Genomic DNA, 23,807 nt, shown 5'->3' on the forward strand with positions numbered 1-23,807 from the left:
TTGGCAAGAGTTGACGAAAATCTGAGATGAACTCAATTCTAAATGTGAATAACAAAGTTTGAAAATACATGCTATAGTACCACTTAAACAAGAAAAATACTCATCTTTTGTGAACCATTAGATTGTTCTCTGAGAAAATTTCTGAGTATGTGATGCTAGAGGGCTCTTTCGTTACCAGTACTAAACCAATTTCTTTTGTCTTTTGTGTGCCATGATCCTCATTGTTTAGAAGGAGTTTATTTAACTTTTTGATACTAAACCCAACGTAAATCACAGACTTTGGGGGCTAGGTCAAGGCAATCTAGAGGCCCTAGGCACACCATGATTTGGAGGGGCTCCTATAACCCTCTGTCCCATAAGCTGCTTCCTGTGGTATGGCTCATCCTCATGGTGTGCCCTTCCCCCATCAGGATCATGAGAGGTAGGGGAACCTGCTCCCCTTCCAGAGATGGTCCTCTCTCCCTGGAGATGCAGGGTTGGCAGCAGCAGGGTCCCCATCCCACATTTGTTACTATTATTTATTGCCGAGGCATCTTTTTAGGTGGATCAGGCGTGGTGCTCTTTTGTCCACTTGCCACAGAATCCTCTGCTGTGGTCATGTCGTCGGGACCCCCTGGGACAGTGGGTCTTGGTGTTAAAACCCTGCTGATATCTATGGATTAAATCTCACCCCTTGGAGCTATTGTTTGTCTCTCTGCAAACTTGGGGAAACGTCAGTGCATCCATTACGTTTGGGTCATGTGTTCAAGTCTTTCTTTGTAGCTGTTGGATTTGAAGGCAAGTTTCTAGCCCCAAGCTTTCATTTAAAGAAAAAGCATATAACTCTGGGCGGCAATAGCATACAGTGCCAATGCTTTAATCCAGCCCTTGTAATATCCATATAAAGTGTTACAGAATATCTGTACTGTAGTGTATACATTCAGGTGAAATTAAAGGAGCATTAATTCCATTCCCTGAATGGTATTGAGTATTCAGAGTGAACAGAAATGTGTCCTTGCATGAAAGCTTGCTTGATTGCAGTTTAAACGTAAGTACTATTCTATATAAAATATTGGGATTAGAAGAGTCTTAATTTTTCCCCACAGAATCTCTTTGCATTGGCTGGAGATGAGGAGCCTGAAGTACGCAAAAATGTGTGTCGGGCTTTGGTTATGCTGCTGGAAGTTCGAATGGATCGCCTGCTTCCTCATATGATTAGTATAGTTGAGGTAAATTTTGTTTCCTAAATTGCATGCACAAAAAATGCTTTAAAGTAATAATTTTAACATGAGTGTGTAATACTGCTTTTGTATTTCTATATCCTTCATCTTCTGGTTGACTAGCTGATTTGGACCAACTGCACATCTACAAGTGAGATACATTACTGACCTTTAACTTGAGAGGAAAATTCATTCCAAACTGAATTAAGTGAGCCAAAAGTGTGTGTGTGGAGGGGGCGGGATCTAAACGAATGGAGTGCTAGTGGAATATTTCACATAGATAACTGGAAAAATAGAAGTCCTCCATAGGTTGATATCTGAACACCTTTTAAAAAGAAGGTCTCTGGGGATGAGACCCTGACAGAACCAGGTTCATCATTGGCCCGAGAGATTCACTGCCACCAGTTCAGTCTTGGGTGCTGAAAATGCCATATACATTGATCATGCCCCCCAGAGGGAGTCTACACATCACCATATTGTCTTTTTTTTCCTGTCATCAAGCCGAGACCCTTATTTGAGGTCTGACCAGTGCTACTGAGACATGTGGGAATCTCCTACAGACCTTACACGAGCCCATCAAGACTGGCATTGTTCCAGCCAACAACCTGAATCATCTGTACTGTATAGTATGCTATACTGTGTACCTCTTAGGAGTATTAAGGCCTACCTTCACAAACATCAAGAAGGAGGTCTTTATCAAGGAAGAGAGAAGGCTTCCTCCCCAGTGGCATTCCTGGCCAGATCAGCAACACCAGAATATCAAATAGGTGATCCAGGGGCTGAGCAACATCAGTATTCTATCTCGCAACCTAAGGATTTTTCCTAGTCATTGCCAGGTGAAGTTGTATCCTTTGCATTGGTACTGGCACCAGACAATGTTAAGTGTTCCAGGAGCTCCTTATATAGATTGCTGAGATTCTGGAAATCAAGCCTTGTCATTTCAGAAGTCCCATAAACTGTTCAATATGCTGTCAGCTTCTAGTCCAGCCAGGATTGTCCTCCCCATTGACAAGGGACTGCTAAACCCAGCTAAAGACCTGTATCAAGACCCACAGTCATTGCACCTGACTGCTTTGATGTTTGCTGGCTGAGCAACACTGATGTAGACTGTTCCCTACAAGTTCAGGAAACTTCTATGCAAAGCAGGAAACCTTCCATCATGAAGATGTACTCAGAATGGAAAAATTCTCCATGTGGATAACTGAGGATAGTATTGACCCAATGGAGGCTCTGATACTGAAGGACTTGGACTGTAATGCACCTGAATCACATGGGGTTAGCATTTAACTCCCTTAAGGTTCATCTTGCCACAGTATTTCTGTCATACTTCAATATAGTTTGTACTCTGGTGGTCTTATACCCTGTGATATCAAAATTCATCAAGGGCCTACTTTTACTCACCGTTCAGCTAGGGACTGGTCTTCCATGTGGGGCTTCAATGTCTTCCTTCTAAACCCTATGGATCTTCCCTTTGAATCACTGTGGGAATGAAAAGTACATCACCTTGCTTTTCTCTTGGCCATTACATCAGCATAGAGCGTCAGTGAGCTCCAAGCTCTTATGATCTGGCTGCCTTCACAATGTCCCTATGGTAGAATGTGTGAGAGGAAACCACATCCTGTATTCATCCCTAAGTGAAATTTTGAAACCACCTCAACCCAATCTGTCACTTTACCAGTCTTCTCTTCTGGCATCAAGTGCTGCTACATGAAGAAACTGAGTTCTTTGGATGTCTTCAGACTTTGCCTTATACCTTAGCAGGACCAGCTTTCAGGCGCTCTACCCTCCCTTCTGTGACCATATCTGCTGCAATGAAAGGCCATATTATCTCATTGAAGATACACTGTGATCCACTTACAAATTATTTTTACCTACTGTGAACTGGCTGGGAAGCCTTTCCCTCTGAATATTAAGGCATATTTCCACCAGGGCACAAGCAATATGATCGACTGCTTCAGGAATATGCCAATTTCTGATATCTGCCGGGCAGCTATGTGGAGCAACCCACTAACTTTTTTCAATTATACACTTGACTTTTCAGCCAAGTTGCATGCCAAGTTCAGGAGAGCAAGTATCTGACTGATATAACTGAAACGCATCACTCTCACCATCCAGGGAGGATACTGCTTGCCAGTCATCCACAGTGGGGTTCACATTGACGCATACTTGAAGGAGGAATGGTTACTATTCTTTGTGATGTTGTAGTCATTGGAGATCACATGACTCCCATCCGTTCCTGCTTTTCCAGAGTCCTCCACAGCACAGGCTTTGAATTACAAAGGAGCTGAGGGAGGATCGTGGCTGCTGTTTCCTTTATGGTCTTATATAGGAGTATGAAGAAGCATGGGGCACATGTACAACCCTAATTGACCTACTGCAAGTTCAAAACAAATTACAATATTACTCTAGCATGCATGAGGTTCACACATACCTATAATAGTTCAAGTGTGGCTCCTACTTTATTTCAAAGAACCACAGTTACTCTAGGGTAAGTAGCCTGATGAGAGAGAATGTTATACAGACTCAAAGGGAACTAAGAATAAAACATTTACGGGAGTAGTCAGAGTAAGTGCTTGACCGCAGCAGCAGGCAGCACCGGTGAGGGAATAGCCTAGTGCTGAGTTTCAAATCAGAGGGGGATTCTACCTATAATTATTAGTGTTTGGGATCTTTTACTTGAATTTGAAATGAATTATTAGTCACAGTTCTGATGCAATCTTAAACTGGTAGCAATAGCATTTTAATTTACAATAGTGGGGCAAATCTAAACATAAAATCAAGTGAAGCTTGCTAACAACAAAAATTAAAATTAAAAAAAAACAAAACCTGTCCTACTAATCCTAAACAGGGCAAGCAGAATGCAGTGCTTTTAGACAATTACGATGATGACAATATTTCATTTTCAATTTACTTTAAAGAATGAGACCACTGCCTGAAAACTGGGACAACCTTGGTTTTGCCAGATGACAACATTTTAAGTCCTAACTTCCCATGGAAAAACTTGTTAACATTATTTCCCTTCCTCTTTTGTACCAGGCTCTGTCACTGGGTCTGAAAAGTATTTTTCCCTTCCCTGTCAATTGAAGTGTGAGGCTGCCTCCCTGATCTTCATGGGTTGATGGAAAACTTGTTTGCTTGGTAACTTTCTTCCTTGCACCAGATGCGCTGAGTATGAGTGTCCGTAGTGGACTTTGCCATGTTGTATTGGCTTGAAGCTAGTTTTATTTGTTGCCTCAGCAAAGACATAAGCATGGGGTTCACAGATACCAGAGTAGGAGTAATGCATACCAAGTAAAATTTGACTTAATAGTACTGACTGTGATAGAAGGAAGCAGCCCACGAAAGCTGAGCCCTGGATAATGCCTACAACAACACAAGCACTGAAAAATTGTTAGAGTTCTGTGTGGTCGGGGGAATGCTAACTGTGTTTCCAAAAAATAGAAAATAGGATCCAAAGGGGAAGGGGAGAATGGTTTGAGACTAAGTGTTCTGAGTTTGCTGCATCTTCAGTGATCAGAAATATATGAAAGGTGGTTGGGACCACTTAGTTTTTAATACCCTTGGAAACTTGTGTAAGAAAGGAAGTGGCAAGTGGCCTCCACAGACACCAATTAGTTGTAGATACCCATCTTGTGCATCTAGAGATCACTTATTTCAAATGGGCGAATCCATATGGGCAATTCTCAAAGGAGAAAATATAACTTTGCAAAATGGTGGACAGTGAGATGACTTTTTGTAGGATGGCTTATTGATGGTAAAAGCTGTGACATAAAAATCAAACTTGCATTTGCATCTGAAAGCTATAAAATATGTCAGTATCCTGATCCCTTCAGGTAGAGGGTTCTATAATTGTGTTCTGGCTGCCAAGGAAGTTCTTGACATCAGTCTTATCTCTTGTTCTGGTTACACTGTTACTTCTGTGAAACCGTTTTCTTGGGGGTTTCAGTTGCAAGTGGTGATGTGCAGGGCCTTCATGTACTCCATAGCACAGTGGGGCCAAATTCTGCTGCAACACCAGTTTATTCTGTTGCTATGAAATACTCTTCATTTCCGTTCCTCTACAGCGCACAGACACACACAGCTGTGGCTTGTATTTGAAAATACTCATTGATATAATGTTTGGTAATTTCTCTTTGAGGATGTGTTTTTGTTATGCTCTCTAGACAGTCTGCTTCACTCCTGTTGTCTTAGTTCTTGAGATGTTCTTTAGGCTGTGTAGCTGGCCAGCTAATACTTCTCATTTCCTTGGCTGCAAACTGGCCTTAAGCTCTGGCTCCCAAACCTACTGCTGCCTAGCTCAGTGTAGCTGTGTAGGGATCACGTACAGTAATCCAAGTAACTTCCACTTGTGGAGAAAACTGGAGAACAAGAGGCAGCAGTAGGAAGAATGAAAACAAAATGTCAGGTACTTGGCTATAGCATATTGGCAAATGCATTGTCTTTTGGAAAAATGCCAAATTACATAACTTCAGTTAGAGTGAGAGCTCTGACTGTTCATGCCTTTTTACAGCTGTAGTTTCAGGTTGTGTGTAGACCTAGATATTGACTTACTCAGCATTCACACTTTCAAGGTTATCGTTGTCTAGCCCTTCGGTTGTAAAGATTTGCTTTAATGAAAGCTCAGATTCTGGAACACAGTTCTGTAGCAAGGGGCTAATATCCATGGCAAATTCTGTGGAATGCACAGAATGCTGGTGCTGTGCTCCCTTCCACTCATTTTGGAGGTGGACAGTGGCATTCTAAAGCAATTGGCGGAGTTTTTTTTTTTAAGGCCTTGCTTATTCCAGGTAAACAAGTGGATTTCCTTGATTTTTCTAAATTGGAAGATTGTTTCAGGTATTGTTTCAGCCCGAAAGAATGCAAGGATGGCAGTATTTGAAGGAGACTTAAGGGAGAGATTTGAATGAACCTAGTACTTCTGCATTACAAGTGGCAGAGCAATAGCATGAAGAGTATGTAAGAAGGGGTGATGTGTTTTGGCTTAAAGCAGTGATTATGGGGGATTGTTTTATAGGGCCCTCATTCATTTGAGTCGTGGTCTTTGTTGAAATATTGCTCTTGCTGGCAATAAGATGATCAGTTCCACTATTTATCCTTACTATATTCACTTGGTTATATATTCTTGTTGATTATGGGATCGGATCATGTTATTTTAGAAGTATTTCATGCTCCTTAGTAAAAATTATGAAAGGAAATAGGGTTTTTAATGTGCTAAAAATAACATGAAAACACCTGCATCTGTATATTTGAAAAGTAATGTGAAACTGCATCTTCTAGTTGCTAGTAGAAGAGGAAAGACTCTGCCCTCCCCCCCACCATCCTAAAAACAGAGGAGGAATCTGCTGTTAAAAATCCTAAATGTCAGGCTACAGTCAATTGCCATCTATTGCAGTCACATATACTATCAAAAAATTGCATCTTTTTTTAAATAGATCATCCATAATGGCAGACTGCAATTGTAAACTGCTAACACATGTAATAATTTAACTTTGATGGAATTCTAAGTGTCCAAAGGAACCTAAGCAACTAAAGTAATGATTTCTCTCTATATTGTGTAGTACATGCTTCAGAGGACCCAGGACCAAGATGAAAACGTGGCTTTGGAGGCGTGCGAGTTTTGGCTGACTCTGGCTGAGCAGCCCATTTGTAAAGATGTGCTATGTCGGCATCTTACTAAGTAAGTTGACTTTCAAACAAGGAGAGTGACGCATATTCGACTGATAAACTATGGATTGTAAATTAGTCCTCTCGTTCATTTAAGATAATCTACCTGCAGTGGCATTTTATCAGAATCTTACAAAACTCTGTAGGCAAAAACCAAAATATTGAAATATAAGGCTCTGATCTGGCAAATGTTCTAGCAGTATATAATATTCACATGAAAAGTCCCACTGAAATCATGCTTAGATTTAAGCTTGTATACAAATGTTGCATGATCAGAGGCTAAAATTGTAAATTTATTAAACTTTTTTCCTAGTGGAATGAAATTAGTCACTTCAAAATAAATTTCCTTCAGTGTTAATAGTGAAATATGTATATTTTCAATACATTTAATAAAACAGTTGTGAATGTTTTATACAGACTGGCTAAAATTGTCAAAAAGTTAGACTTGTAAACCTGTATTTTGGGCACCCCAAGGGTGGTATTTTCAAGATCAAGTGACTTCAGAACACAAATTCTGATGGAGTATAGCCTTGCTGAAGCTTTTTATTTACTTTAAAAAAAAAAAAAAAAAAATTGGAAGTTCTGTATAAAGGTCTTGACTGCAAATATTGCGTATGCTGTTTTCCTGTCAATTTTGTGTGTTGGAGGGTGGGGTGAGGGTTTAGTTTTTTGTTCTCGCTGTCAGGATTTAGTGAGACTTGTGTTTTTCACCATAGATGAGCGCTTTAAATGTGAGAATTCTTAGTGAAAAGAAATTTTATATTAAAAAAAGAAATTTTGCTCAGAATTAAGTAACTAATAAAGAAACAAGTCCAAAACATCTACTTTACTTTCTTCCCACTTCATAGTCCTAAATTACTAAAGAACTAGCAATGTGTAAGTAAACTGATGTTTTAAAATGTAAGGTTGATTTAAAAATCTTTGGATAAAACATGTGTTTTTATTTAAATCTGCTAAAGAACATTAATGTAACTATTGCATTTTGAAGTGCTTTTGTTTTTCTTGTCTTCTCATCACTTCTACTTTTTTGAGGGTGCCTTTAAAGTTTTTATGTTAATACTGACTTTAAAGTTGCAATGAAAATGTAGACTTGATTAGGATAAATTCAGTAGCTGTAAAAGATGAATATGAAGTTTTTAACTACAAATTTACTTTTAACATTGGGGTCTTACGTGCAATATTGTGCACTTCAGCATCTTGTTCAACAGTTAGCCCTCTTTATAGGGGGAATTGAGAACATAATTCTATTGGTACTTCAAAATCCTAGAGTTTATATTATAACTTAAGCAGTGGGCAGTGTTGGCATACTGTTTTCTTAGACAAGCCTAGAAAACTACATGAAACTTTGCTAATACTGTGTAGGTATAATGAACCAGTGGCTATGGTATCTAGCAGCCTTTCCCACCTTCACTCTTCAAAGGCTTTATTTTTCGGTATGTTTCAAGTACTTATCACTCATACCATGGTAATGATGCTAAAAAAATTCTGATACATAATCAAACTGGTATTTTGACATGTATTTTTCTCTATTAAACTGATTTGGATTTGTTTGGTTAGGGGAAGCTGTTCACAACAAATTAAATGGTGCTAAGGTGGTGTGCTAATATGAAGTCTATATTAAATCAGGCATTCATTTTCAGTCACAAAACATATAGGGACTGATTCTCCCATTGATGCACATTCAATCCACATCGACTCCAACAATAGTCAGATCTGGCTTGTAATATTTTTATGCATTGGGTTCTTTGTAATTTGGTTTGTTTTTACAATTCACTTGAAGAAACTCACTAGAGAGAAGTCATATCCATATATTTAAAGGGAGATGTTTGGCAAAAGCTGTGATCAGTAGGTATTCATGAAATTCTTCAAGTAGTGTCCCTATTGATTCTCCACTTCAGGAACAGAGTGCACACAAGATTGGAGATTTGCATCATTAGTATCCACAGAGCTGGGCCTGTGCCCTAGATATCCTTGTGCTCTGGCACAAAGGTATAAGGGGTGAGATGGGGTGGAAGAGACCCACCACCACTCCAGTGTCTTCTCAATGGCCTGTGATCTGAAATGGTATTTTGTGGTGTCCTTTAGCTAGCCATGCAGCTTGCTATCTCTTTTGCTTTTTTCTTATTCTGTTTTATTTTTCTGTTGTTTAACATAGTTTGTTCTTTGGTGGGGAGGATTTCCCCTTTCTCTTCTTTACGTTGTCTGATCAGGGCCTTTGTTTTTTCTCAGGCCTATATCTGAAGCTTTGAATAATGAGTTATGCCCAAAACATTGGGCTCCAAACCCTGTCAGATCTGCCATAGATCTCTTCCCCCTCAGTGATGGACACTCGCGTGGCCTCTGGTTGGGGGAGAGTCTTCTATCTTCCAAATATAAAAACTGCTTAGGTTTAAAAGTAGATCTAAAAAAATGAAGGGAAGACCGGCTAAAATGCCTGTTGATGAAGCATCTCCCTGAAACCTACGGGGTTCAAGTCAGATTTGGTTGCTCAAATAGCCCCAGCAACTGTTGCCACTGCTGTGATAAGCAGAGAGCTGGGGGACTCCTCAAACTGCCCTGACCATCAAAAAAGAAGAGATCCCATTTCCTAGGATGAGATAAAAGAAGGGTTTTGGATTGTGAGAGGCCCTGCATCCCAGCAAGGGTATTGCTGAGGCTCCTATCTCCTCTGCTACCAAGACCCTGGCCTCAACTAGAAAAAACACACAACATACTTAGGTGCCGCTGTAGGCTGTTTAACAGATGGCTTCTAAGTCAGCAGCAGATCCAGTGCCTTCAAAGCATACGGACTCTAAGGTTAAGTAGATATAGTCAGCAGCCACATCTTCAGGCAGCAACAAAGGTACATGGATTGTGTTTTGGTACCATCTCCAGACCACCCAGCGTTCTAACTCCTGATAAGCTGTGGTACACAGTCAGAACTTAACAGCTCAGAGCAAGAGCTTCTCATGAGATGATTCTCCATACCCACATTTTAGAACTCAGAGCAGTTCATGATGCTTGCCAACACTTCCTACCCTACACCAGATACCATCCAGTTAGAATAATACATTGTTGCTCTGTTGTCTGTCTATGTCTACAAGGAGGAGCAAGATTCCAGCCTTATGCACTGAATTAAGACCATTTACATCTCAGTGGTTTATCTACCAGGACTTCAAAATCTACCAGGACACTCTCAACAGGCACTTCTGCCTCTAAAACAAGTGGGAGGCAAATAACAAAGTATTCCAAAGGATGTTTTCTACTGGGCGTCATTCGACGATAGATCTCTTCCCGACACCATCTGATACAATGTTCAAGGTGAGGGCATGACTGCAACTTTACGGAGGATGCCCTAGTCAGCCTTGACCTCGTGTATTGCTGTATGCTTATCCCCTTTACTGTTTAAGGTCCCAAACAAATAGAAATAGGAGAAATGAGTAACTGTCCTCATAGCACGATCATGGCTGAGACAGGTGTGGTTCCCAGAGCTGATGAGCATGTCTTGACAACTGCCTCCCTGTCATCTCTGGCAATGGATCTCTTCACACAGACAGGAGTCAGGATCCATCACCCAACTTAACCTCTTTGTGCTTCATCTCAAGGCTTGGCTGTTAAATGACTCTGGTATAGAACAAGACTGCTTCTTGGAGGTACAAATAGTACTACATAATGTTAGAAACCCCATGGCAAGGAAAACTGTACCTGCTGAAGTGGGAAAACTTACAGGTTTGGTGCAGCCACCAATCTGTGCCTCCTCTCAAGTCCTGTTTGACATACTTGCTAAATTAAAAATCACAGCTTTATCGCTGAACTTAATTTAGATTCACTTAGCTGCCATGTATGTGCCATGATTCACTACAGCCTTCTCCCCACTCCCATATCCAACCACTATAGGGTTTATTAAGGGGCTTTTAAACTGTTTTCCTCTTGTCAAATTGAGGTCTATTTATGTGGCTATCCAACTTAGTCCTCAATGATCTGAGGAAAACCATATTTAAACCTATGGGAAATTTTTCCTTCTTTCCTTTTGTGTGTCAAGATCTCTTTCCTGTTAACCATCATCTCAGTCAGGAGGGCCGGGGAGCTAGGACCCTGATGGCTGACCCACGGTACACAGAGTTCTATCTCAATACTGTGACACTTCATCTACACCCTCACTTCTACCTAAAGTTTCTTTAGAGTTCCATGTTAATCAGGAAATTCACCTACTGGCATCTTATCCCAAGCCTCACTCTTCAAGAGGAGTAGTGAGCCTCCATACACAGGACATAAGCATGGCTCATCTTTTTATCGCGATAGGACTAAGTCCTATATGACTTCTTCTAGGCTTTTCATCTTCATCACAAAATGAATGAAAGGGCATCTGATCTATACCAAAGACTGGAAGTGCATCTTAACCTGTTTCAAAGCTACGGGTATTCACCCCTGAACTAGGATGATTGCCCATTCCACCAGGGCTCAGTCTACCTCTGGCCCTACAAAGCATACCGATTTCAGACATCTGTAAAGCAGCCACCTAGTCTTTGGTAGGCTTGTTTTCACACCACTGTGCTATCATGTCTGCTTCTGGAGCTGTTGAGGCTTTTGTTGGCGCTGTTCTAGTGTCCATACTGAATCTCTCTTCAGCCCCTCCTCCATAATTGAGATGCTGCTCTGGAATCTCCAGAAGTGGAGTACCCATAGGACCACTACTTGAATAAGATGGAGGTTATTTTCCTTGTACAGTAACTGGAGTGCTTTAAGATGTGTGTATGTCGCTATCGGTGCTCCACTACCTGCCCTCCTTCCCTTCTGCCTCAGAGTCTTCACTCTGGACTTCTGGGTTGAGAAGGAACTGGAGTGGTGCGGGACTGCCTGTGGTGCAGGCGCAGACTTGGAGATACTGCTGATGAAAATGTCTGTCTGATCAAGAGTGCATGGGCATGCAAACATGGTGAAGTGGAGCACTTACAAGGACACACATCTCGAGCTCCAGTTACTGTACAAGGTAGGTAACCTTTCTGTTCATTGTTACAATAGTTCTGTAACAATTTTGCACTTGATTTAGAAATGCAATGAAGGTCAACTAATAAGGAAAGAGGAATAAAAGAGACCAGTATAGATTAGTAAGTGGCTTTATAGTGAGTGCCAGGCAGGGCTAATGCAGGTGACATTTTGCACACGCAAGGCCAACGTGGGTTCTTTGTATCATATTTTTAACAGTAAGTGTAGCTGGGACCAAGTCTTGAGACAGGGTTGTTAAAACTGTATCTTCCCTGCAAAGCCATGTTCTCATTGTGAAGGTTATGCTTTTTTGGTGGCTACAGTAGATTGGGTTAGTGAGGCGGTGGTCTTTATTTTGGAAAGATGTGTGGGGAAAGTCCTTGACTGAGAATTGGAGTGACTAACATGTTGGGTGATTCTATGAGTGGGGAGAGCTAGATGGCGGAGACTGGTGGGTACCACCTTAGTACTTTTCCATCTGTCCTAAGGGTTAGGTGAAACAATGTGTATTGCACAAAATGGGAGCTTGAGTCCCCATTCAAAGGATTTAAACTGTACCCAGAAGCACTTACGGGCAATCATTTTATAATGTTGAAAATATTCAACTTTTAGTTAAGAAAATAATTTTAACAACTGCATAACAGATTAAAACTAAATTGTTAGATTTTCCTCATTCATACAATACATTAACTTCACTTAAATTAGAAATTTTGTAACATACAGTCAAAATTTTGAGTCAGAAAGCTGGATGCCCGTACCTCAGAAAATCAGACCACTTTTTTTTTTATTTATGGGCTTAACTTTAGGTGCTAAGTTTGAAAATGTTGGCCTATTGTAAATATAAATCAGTTTCTAAAAACAAAAGTTTGGCTAAGAAAATTGACAGTTGTCTGAATTATGCATTTTTAACACATACATATTAAAACCTTTCTTTGTAGGTTGATACCTGTTTTAGTAAATGGTATGAAGTACTCAGAAATAGATATAATTCTGCTGAAGGTGAGCAACAATTTCACTTTACTTCTCAAGGATTGTATTAATTTGACTATTCGCTTCTAAATGACTGTGTTAGGGCAGATTCTACCCAGCAGAAATGGCTTGTACAGTATAGAATGTATCTAAGAAGCTGCCCTCATTAATCCATTCTGCCAAAGAACTAGAATTATTATTGAACGATAAAAAGGATTTCTCTACCTCCAGTGTGAGCTCCTAACTTGCTTCTTTTTCCTCCTTCCTTTCTGCCTTTTGTGTTTCTGGAAATTGGTAGGCAAGAATGCAGGAATAAATAGTCTCTCTTTTGGTCAGGTGGCCAGCCCTGGTTATGAATCTGAAGAAGTTGTCATAGATTTCCCAAACGTATTATCCACTCTGTTTGTTACCTTTTAAAATACCTTATGCAAGATGGCTGTACTGTTCCATAATCTGATGCTACAATAACTTGCGAACATGCGTAATGTTTCATATTTGACAGGGGGATGTTGAAGAAGATGAAGCTATTCCAGATAGTGAACAGGACATAAGGCCTCGTTTTCATCGTTCACGGACAGTGGCTCAGCAGCATGAAGAAGACGGTATTGAGGAAGATGATGACGATGATGATGAGCTTGACGATGATGATACTATTTCTGACTGGAATTTAAGTAAGTCAAAGTACTATATTAGGTAGTGTAAAATCTACAGCACGTGTAATTCGGAACCCTCCTTTTCTGACTCCTTGTGTGTTTTAGTGCATTGGGCAGAAATGCTGAGATTTTAAATTTTGGAATAGCTCTGTTCATCTTACTGAAATCCATTGATTACATGGCACTCTTTCTGTTTAAAAAGAATTGTAAATTTAGCTATACAGTAGCATGTTTGTAACTACTGTATGTTTACCTCACTTGCTCAGTATCGCAAATGGATCCATTGGATTTTTCTGCTCAGATTAATGAAGGCTTTTAGGTTTACCCATCTCCTCACTTAGTGGGAAACAGAGGAAAACAAATGAATTTAGGTTCCGGAAAGTCTTACAACACCACAAACCATGGCTGATCTCTCTAACGTACCTGTACCTTAAGTAACTTTTTAGTGCTTTAATCTTTTATGTTTAAGGCCCTGAAAAAGTGCAGATTAAAAAAAAAATAAAAAATTAACAGCAGTGTCGTGGGTAAATTTTTCAGCGGATCTGCATAGCTGCGGAGTCCCCTCTCCCAAACTGCTGTGAATTTCTCCAACAGCAGGACTTCTGCTTCCCTTCTGAGGCCCTGGCTGCTCATGGATGGTTAGTTGGTCTGATCTCTTCCTGGTGGAGGGCTGACCAGTCCTATCACATGGTATTGGGGGTGGATGTTGAGTGGGGGTGTATGTTTCGCTGATGGACAGGGTGGCAAAAGCCATCTGGATGAACAGTGAGAGCCAGCTCAGCAAATAGATGAAACACGTGGTAATAGTCAATCTGGCCTGGGTCAGAGATCAGGGCCCCAGCTCCAGCCCAGACTTATATATTTAGCTGACTGAAAAGTCATAATTATTCCTAAATTGGAAGAATGCTGGTACTAATGTGCAGTTTCTCTGCTAATTATCTGACAGCATAATCTCTGGAATTGCTCATGCTGTATATAGCAGTAAATGGAGAAAGTAAATGGTTAGAAGAAGTTGGTTGGCAACTTGTTTTCCTTATATTTATTCAATCCGCTTAAACATTATGTGCTGTAGTTTTGGCTTAGCTTTGAGTGTTTGTTGTACTCCAGATACAAAATTATAATAGAAATCTTTGTACTTGTTTGAAGTGTAAAACTATTTCATGGGGATTGAAGTGCAGTTCACTGTTCTCACTAGCAATTTACACTTTCTCACTTATAGTGTTGCTCCATCTTGGGATGTCTTAATATTAACTAATTTGTAAAATGAAATGCTTTCTCCCTGAAACTGATCCACAAATGTTTAATCTCTGCTCTACTTGATCTTAAATAGAGAAAGCTGCCCTTTGGTGGCTGTGTAGTCCATAAATGCAGTGTGACTGTTTTTTCCCTGGATTATGATTTGTGGTTCCAGAATACAGCGAGCCATTTATGCATGACCATGAAACAAATATTGCTGCACTGCTCCCCTTACTGCCCATAAGCCTTAATTTGAGACTAAGGTAGGAATGAAGACACAATGTCATAACTGATAGTATAATAAATTCAGATTATCAATATGTTAATTTTCAGGGAAGTGTTCTGCTGCTGCCCTAGATGTCCTTGCCAATGTATTTCGTGATGAACTTCTGCCACACATTTTGCCCCTTTTGAAAGAGCTGTTGTTTCATCCAGAATGGGTGGTCAAAGAATCAGGTATCCTGGTTCTAGGAGCAATTGCTGAAGGTAAGACAAATTTGCATTCTGCTGTAGAAAAATTCTTGTATAAGTAATTTAAACACAATACTTCTCCATTAAATTTCTAGAAATACATGTTATGTCACCCTTATATGGCCAGATGTTATAAGGCAAGGTGGATTAAAAAACCATGATGATTTTTTAAAAAGTAAAAAAAAAAACAAAAAAAAAACCCTGGACCTTTTTTGTTTAAATATTTTTTAAAATAAACCTGCTTAAATTGAAATTATAGCAACCTATGTTCAGATCTAAACTACTTAATATCTGTTAAAGTAATTTAAATTACTTTTAAAAAATAATATTGAGTATGTGTTTGCTGCCAAGTTTTAAAGAAAGTCCAAGTACTAAACTGGTGAAAGTCACTGGCTAAGCACCTGAAAGTAGATTTTGTTGAACTGCTAACCCAACTTTTGAGAGCAATCGTCTTTTCTGCAGGGGCACAGAGAATATTTTCTTCTCTTCAGTTTATTCTAAGTTAAGGAACCTGTGGGAATCGAAAAAGTAGGAAAGTGTGTGTGTGGAGAAACAATCTATGACTAAAACTTAACTGTGAGAGAATGATACCTACTAGCTCTAAAATATTGATGGAAGTGCTGACAAGAAACGATGAGTTCAAGTCACTAACTACAGATACTACTTTCTTTAATCTGTTTTAAATGCAAAACGTGTTTTGATTATTTTCTTTGAAATGGATTTATTTAATTAATTTGAAAATGCTGTTTTTATACATTTTAATTTAATTTGAATTTCTATCCAAATAAAGCTTGATACACATCACAAGTAATTGACAATCATATAGTAAATAAACACATAATTCATCATTTTCTAACAAAAACAAAAAGACTCAGAATAAATGAAAGAAGCTGGATAATTACAGTGTGTGCTCTTGGTTAGCAAAAAAGAAAAAAAATGTAGTGTGAAATGATGTATTTGGTTGCAAATCAACATGGCTTAATGGTCATGGCAAGCTACAAAAAGAGAGACGATTCTCCCCAAACTGGTGGTTTAACACTGAAGTTAGATTCACCAACCAATCACAAACAATGGTCTTAATTCCCCACACTGGTTATCAAGAAGCTAAAACAAGAAGTTACACAGTCTCCTTTTTTGCATTTCAGTCGCTGGCTTCTAATCAGCAACTAGGTCCAGTAAAGAGAGAAATTATTTAAAACTCTGTTCCCTTTACCAAAATGTTCTCCTGATCCCCAAATGATCACCCACATTACCAGATCAATATTGGTTTGGATCTTCCCCAAAATACCATACTGCCAATACTAAACTAAAGCCAATTCTTTAGTATCTAAAGCTGAAGGTTTATTATAAAAGGAAGAAACAAACAAGATGTTACATGATCAAAGCAATCAGATACATACAAATGACTTCAAAGTCCATATACATCAGGTTCTTAACAGAATTGTGGAGTTAGCAGGCTTGTACAGTTCCTCTAGAGTACATCCAGTACCCGGATGGGTCTCAGTCCTTTGTTTCACAGCTTCAGATGTAGAGTACTTAATGCAGAGGTAGGAAGCATGAATGAAGACAAAATGGAGATGGTGAAGCTGCATTTTATAGCACATCTGGTTTTATCAGCAAAAAATAAATAAATAAATAAAAACTTCGTTTCAAATCACAGTTAAACATTTCACTTGGCCTAAAATTAATTGCTTGTTTAGTTTTTGAACTGTTTGGTCACTTTTTTTTATTGAAATCAAAGGAAATTTGAAAATTCCTTTCACAAAACTATTGAAGGAAATATTGGTGCCCTTATACTGTATAGTGCTGTGGTTAGAGGATTCACCTGGGTTGTAGGAGATTTGGGTTCAAGTCGCTATTCTGCCTGAGTTGGAGCAGGGATTTGAAATTTGCAGATGTGTCCTAACTATTGGGCTACAGGGTTTTTCTTCGAGTGCTTGCTCATGTCCTTTCTGATTCAGATGTGTGTGTGCGCCACATGCACAGGTGCTGGAAATTTTTCCCCTGCTGGTATCTGTAGGGCCGGCTCTAGCGCCCTCTGCAAAGATGTGCATATGCGCTCGTATATATGGTGCTGCCGGCCCCCCTCCCTCTCAGTTCCTTCTTACTGCCCATCATGATGCTGGAACATGCTCTTGCAAGTCTCCGTTTTCCTAGTGGTTTTAGCTGTTTCTAGTGTATATGGTTGTTAAAGTAGTTCTTAAAAGTTAGTTTGTGAGTTTGTTAGTAACATTCCCAGCGTCAGGGCATGCCCCGGTCCCCGGGGTTTAAATCCTGGGCTTTGTGTAAGAAGCCTATGCCACTGAGTGACCCGCATCAGAGCTGTTTAAAGTGCTTGGGGGAAGCTCGCATCTCCCAAGAAGTGCAAAATTTGTAAGGGCTTTCGCCTGTGAACTAAGGAGGACTGGAACATTAGGCTTAAGGCCCTTCTGATGGAGGTGGCGCTCCGACCAGCATCGGAGCCGTGGTCAGATTTGGGACAGAGTACTGCGGCATCAACGAGAAGTGCTCCTCCAGCATCGGAGTCGACCCAGCACCATTCGGCATCATCGGTGCTGAAGAAGCGCCAGAAAAAAGTGCACTCTGGAAAGGAGTGTTTGCTGGCACCGATGTCAGCTAAGAATAATTCGGGGAAGCCAGAGTCAATCCAGAAAGGGTCTCCGCCCAGGCAGGTGTCAAGCCTGCCACCCGCACTGCCACCAACTCTGGGGAGTGGCAGAGGCCCATGCCGCTTATTGGTCCCTCCACACCCGAGGTGTTCCAGCCGATGAAGGACCTGTTGGCCATGCCGATGCCGCCTACACCACAAGAGAGTAGGCCTTTGCACCAAGGAGCGGACACTCTGGCTGGGGGTCTGTCAAAGGGGAAGTTAGCGATTGCATAATCGCAGCACCCTGCATCAACTGGTCGCCGTGAGGCTGGGTTCTCGGCACTGATCTCTGCAAATGTACCAAAGGACATGGGGTACGCTTCGGTCTCCAGACGCTAGGCACCAATCCCCAGAGCATCGGCACCGGCTCTGAGCGTCAGTGTTGATCTTTAGAGCCCTGTAGTTCTCAGAGCCTGCGACACCGTAAATCCCTGTCCACTTAAGTCCCTACAGAAAACCAAAGGAAAAGACACAGTCAAGACATTGCCAGTGGCTCTGGCTCTCTGCACCACTCCCCAATGCTGAACTCCAGCACGGAGAAGCGGATGGCATCGGCACCCCCATGGTCACCAGGGTATACCTCTTTGCATTTGGGGGAAGAGTGCATCTTCTCCCCTCCTCCCCCCCCAAATATGCAGGCTGCAAAGACCCCCGCAGGTTTCCCCATGCCACCGCAGATGGGGGGATGGCCTCAAGGCCAATGGTCTGGACCCTGGCAATATTGGAACCAGTGGGTGGTTCCCTCATTCCGTGGTACCTTACCTGCTTTCATTTGCAGGAGCTCCGGTGCCGCTTTTTTCCAGGGATCCAGCCATGGTACTGGCCCTAGATGTTGACTTGGAGCATGAGGAGTCACTTTCTGGAAGACCATCGGTGACCACCCCGACTAGGGAAGAGGTTTCAGCTGCCTCTCAGCTACTGGCCTTCTCGTCCTCAACAGATGAGGTGGTAACAGGCCCTTCTCATGCTGCCCTGCTGGACAAGTATAGATTGCATCAGGAGTTGTGTATAATGGGATAGTGAAGCTCGTTAAGGCGTTATGGCAGACCCCAGCATCTCTGCCCCCCACATCCAAATGAGCAGGGGGAAAATAAGTACTATGTGCCTGTTAAAGATTTTGAATCCCTGTGTACACACCTATCCTCGTGTTCACTAGTGGTTGCGGCGGCGGCTAGCAAGCAAGATGGGCAGGGGCAAATGAGCTTGACATCAAAGAATAAAGAGGCCAAGAAAATGGATTTATTTGTCCGCAAGATTTATTCAACAGTGAGCCTACAGCTGAGGGTGTCTAATCAACAGGAGTTGCTGAGTCAATACCACTTTAACATCTCGCAATTGCTGGAAAAGTTTGCTGATTCCCTCCCACAGACCTCCAAACAGGAGCTTGAGGCAATCCTGGAAGAGGGTAGGACAGTGGCCACAGCCTCATTACAGGCAGCTTCAGGTGCAGCGGAGTCAGTGGCACGGGCAATGGCGTCTATGGTGTCAATGAAGATAGTGTTATGTCTCTAGTCTGGTCTCTTGATGGAAGTCCAGCAGTCCATCCAGGATCTTCCGTTTTGAGGCAGTGCTCTAGTCGCAGACCAGACCGACACCAGGCTGAATGGGTTAAGACTTAAGGACCATGCTACGCTCTTTGGGCCTTTATGAACCCACAGCAGGTGTTTAGTAGGAGTACCCTTCAAGGCCCTGAGATCGACATTGTCCCTGGTCTCAGATGCCTCGGATGTGGGATGGGGTGCCCACCTGGGTGACCTGTGGACTCGGCCTTTGGACTGGAGAGGAATGAGCCGTTCACATAAATGTGAGAGAACTCAAGCCAACCATCTGGCCTGCGAGGTGTTCCTACTGCACCTATCCAACAAGGTGGTGTGGGTTCTCTCAGACAACACAGCAGCAATGTACTATATCAACAATTAAGGAGGAAACCAGATCCTCAGCCCTGTGCTGGGAAGCCTTATGTCTCTGTGACCTCGGTGTGGATCACAACGTTCACCTCGAAGCAGTCCATCTGCTGGGGCTGAAGAATACCCTAGCAGATTGCTTCAGCAGATCCTTTTGCTCTCACCATGAGTGGTCACTCTACCAGGAGGTGGCCAACCATGTCTTTCAGATGTGGGCCTCTGCAACCAGGGAGAACAGGAAATGTTTGCTTCTGTTCTCTCCTTGGGTCAGAGGACGGCTCCCTGACAGACGCTTTCCTTCTTTCATGGTCTAGAGGCCTCGTGTACACGTGTCCTCCAATATCCCTCATACACAGAGTACTGGTAAAGGTCAAGGAGGACAGGTCATGAATCATCCTGATAGCCCCAGCATGGCCTCGCCAGCACTGGTTCGGGATGTTTCTGGATCTCTCCATGGCTTGATCTTTGTCTCTGCTGTTGCGTCCGGACCTCATCTCCCAAAACAAGGGTCAGCTGCTTCATCCGGACCTGGCCTCCCTGCATCTGATGGTGTGGATGCTTCATGGCTGAACAGGGAAGTGTCACTGTTCAGTCCAGGTCTAGAGGCTCCTACTGGAGAATAGGAAGCCTTCCACCAGGACATCCTACATAGCAAAATGGAACCGCTTCACCTGCTGGGCGGCCCATCAAAATATATCACCAATGAAGTCTCCTGTACAGGTGATCCTGGGCTATCTGCTTCATTTGAAACAAGAAGACTTAGCCTTTTCATCTGTCAGGGTTCATCTGGCAGCAATATCGGCTTTTAACCCTTCAGTACAGGGCAGATCGGTGTTTTCTGACGAGATAGCGGCTAGATTCCTCCAAGGACTGAAGAGGCTCTTCCCTCCAATTAGAGAGCCTGTTCCCCAGTGGGATCTGAGCCTTGTCCTATCCCAGCTCACTGCTCCACCTTACGAACCATTGGCCTCATGCACCTGTCCTGGAAGGTAGCCTTTCTAGTGTCACTCACCTCTGCACGAAGGGTGTTGAGATCGAGACCCTGATCTCGCAGCTTCCTTATACAGTATTTTTCAAGGACAGGGTCCATCTCTGCCCTCATCCTGCTTTTCTACCGAAGGTCGTTTCTCATTTTCACGTGAATCAAGACAGCTTTCTTCTGGTATTCTGCTCAAAGCCTCACAGCTCTAATGAAGGGACACCTTCACTCTCTTGATGTATGAAGGGCTCTAGCCTTCCACATCAATAGAACCAGACTGTTTCGCCACTCCACACAACACTTTGTAGCAATTGCTGACAGGATGAAGGGCAAGACAGTTTATTCGCAGCGAATGTTGTCCTGGATTACAGCCTGCATTGGAGCCTGTTATGAGCATGTGGGAGTCGGGCCTCCAGCACCTTTGTCAGCTCATTCCATGAGGGCCCAGGCATCTTCAGCTGCTTTCCTGGTGCATGTGCCTATTCAAGATGTAGAGCCACTACATGGTCGTCCATACATAAATTTACATCCCAGTATTCCATCATGCAGCAAGCTTGGGACGATGCGGGATTCGGCAGAGCAGTACTGCGGTCCTCATGGCCATGAATTTCTGCCCGCCTCCAGAGGCACAGCTGGTAAGGCACCTAAATCAGAATGGACATGAGCAAGCACTCGAAGAAAGAACCGTCATTTACCTCGTAACTGTTGTTCTTCGAGATGTGTTGCTCATGTCCATTCCACAACCCACCCTCCGTCCCCTCTGTCAGAGTTCCAGCAAGAAGGAACTGAGAGGTAGGGGCGCCAGCAGCACCACATATACGAGCGCATACACGCGCCACTGCAGAGGGCACTAGAGCCCTCCCTACAGATACCACTAGGGGAAAAATTTCTAGCACCAGTGCATGTGGCGCGCACACACCCCTCAATCAGAATGGATGTGAGCAACACATCTCGAAGAACAACAATTACAAGATAAGTAACCATTCTTTATTGTGGAGTGGGTCCCTCTCTCAATACCTCCTGTTGAAACTGTTCTATTTTGTTTAAATAATTAAATATTAATTGGGCCAGAGAGAGCAAGAGTGACTCTGTAGCCTGGTGGTTAGGGTACTCCCTATCCAATCTTTTATGTTTATTTTCAATGAAAGTATTGGAGGAATTCATGTCGAATTCATAAATAAGTTTTGGTCAACTCCGAACTGCAATTTTGGGAAGTAAATTATTTGTCCAAAAATTTTCACCTTGTGCTCCGCAGTGTATTGCTTAATAGTAGCATCTTTAATGGATGTCTGTTTGTTTTGTCAAGAGTCTCTTTGATAAATGCCTACTCCTGCTCATTCATCATCAACACGCCTTTCTTGTCCAACACGTTGTGGCACTGATCTTCTCTCTCTCCCTACCTCTGTTCACCCACACTCGCTCTTCCCCCTTTTGCCACAGCTCCCAAGAGAGGAAAAGCACCTGTGTAGTATGCACCTGTGGACTAAGAAATATGGTCCTAGTTGCTTGGGCTGAAAGTAGTTTAGACAGCTCTGCTCTATGCTGCTTCTCCTTGGAAATTGAAAGGGTAGGGACGTTGCTAGAAGGTGTCTTGTTCTCTGTTTTGGATACTTCCAATGGAGAGCAGTAAGGGAGTAGGACAGGCTAACTCCCCTTAACACAGGAAACAGGCAGTATTAATGATCCACCATTAAGGGGCAGACCTTTAGGGAACCTAGCCCATATTCTTAGAATATATTGATCACTTTGGATGAAAACGAGTTTGAAAAAGTAATGCATTGTGGTACAGATGACAAGACCTTCCAGACATCAAAATGAAGTAAGTAAACTTATTTTGTCTGATAAGCGTGACTGTATATTGATCAGACTATCTCTTTTTTTTGCATCTTTCAGAATGTCTCCATAAAGAGGGAAACCTGAAGCCAGAGTTATTTTAAGCTTGTCTAACAGCAGTCTTTTACATTACATATTTTTGTGTTTGTAGGCTGCATGCAGGGTATGATTCCGTATCTTCCTGAACTAATCCCTCACCTTATTCAGTGCCTCTCTGATAAAAAGGCTCTTGTGCGCTCCATTACATGCTGGACTCTTAGCCGCTATGCACACTGGGTAGTTAGTCAACCCCCAGACACGTACTTGAAGCCATTAATGACAGAGTTGCTAAAACGTATCCTGGATAGCAACAAGAGAGTACAAGAAGCTGCCTGCAGGTAAGTCAAAGCCAAAACAGAAAGTTATTGTCTGTTGTTCTTGGTCTACATAGAATATATTCTATAGTACCATCATTTAAAAACCTAAATAAAAGGTCTGAATTCTTAGTCCGGAATATTTTTTCTGTATAGTGAACTTTACCCCAAATATGGTAGGGGTTTGTAAGTCCCTCTTGGTGATTTAATTCATTTTGTGATGTCCAAATTTGATCTCTAAATGTGTTGATTACTGAGCTAAAGAACTTTATTACAGTAAGGGAAATTTTGTCTGCATGCAGCACCTGATTTTCAATATTAAATGTTAATTTTGATGTTGCCGTAAAAGGGAAGGCTAACTTTGTTACTGATTTGCATTCTTGTATGTAGGATCAGTGTCAATGAAAATGGAAGATAACTAATAGTGTAACGGAATTATGTAAATAGATTAGGTCTCAAGATTTCTGAAATTGTGGGTCACAACTTTTGCAGGGGCCCGATCAAAGACGGTCTTGTGAGGCTGTGCAATAATGTAGTTTTATTTTAAACTCAGTAAACTTAAAATTACTCCTTTAAAATGGACGACAACTTACAAGTTTTTGTACCCAGGAACTTTATCAATGTAGGATGTTGCTGGATATGATTGTGTGCAGCAGGCTGAGAGCCTCTTTTACTAAAACAGTATTAAACCCATACCTCTGTGTGCTTAGATTTACTATTTCAATTGTATTTGTATTCTCCTAATGCCTAAAGCCCCTAATCGGAATTCAGAGGCCTATCATGCTAGGCTCTATACAAAATTGAATAGACTTATCCTTGTGCAAAAGAGTCTACTATCCATACAAAATAGACAGATATTAACAGATACAGTGTACTATAGTAAAATATTTATAAGTACAATACTTATTAAACATTTTTCCTTTTTGTTTCT

At 41.7% G+C, this 23,807-nt stretch overlaps 1 protein-coding gene across 6 annotated transcripts in view; it reads left to right on the top strand.

Annotated features, from left to right (window-relative positions):
• Positions 1–23,807, top strand: part of TNPO1 (transportin 1) — a 127,059-nt gene that overhangs the window by 60,702 nt on the left and 42,550 nt on the right. For 4 of the 6 annotated variants that reach the window (XR_010923992.1, XM_067569085.1, XM_067569086.1 and 1 more), the window contains exons 8-13: positions 1,086–1,208; positions 6,758–6,876; positions 12,767–12,827; positions 13,300–13,468; positions 15,020–15,172; positions 22,675–22,900. Coding sequence is in view for 5 of the 6 variants with exons in the window: in XM_067569085.1 (XP_067425186.1) it covers positions 1,086–1,208; positions 6,758–6,876; positions 12,767–12,827; positions 13,300–13,468; positions 15,020–15,172; positions 22,675–22,900 (851 nt within the window). In the remaining variant the exon portion in view is untranslated. Of the gene's footprint in view, positions 1–1,085; positions 1,209–6,757; positions 6,877–12,766; positions 12,828–13,299; positions 13,469–15,019; positions 15,173–15,619; positions 17,220–22,583; positions 22,901–23,807 lie in introns of those variants that run through there. The other 2 variants (XM_067569089.1, XM_067569088.1) reach the window with 2 other exon arrangements.

The sequence above is a fragment of the Emydura macquarii genome, unplaced genomic scaffold (genome assembly GCF_026122565.2).
Source record: "Emydura macquarii macquarii isolate MOO-44397 ecotype Brisbane River unplaced genomic scaffold, CSIRO-AGI_Emac_v2 contig_2897, whole genome shotgun sequence".
NCBI lineage: Eukaryota > Metazoa > Chordata > Testudines > Chelidae > Emydura > Emydura macquarii.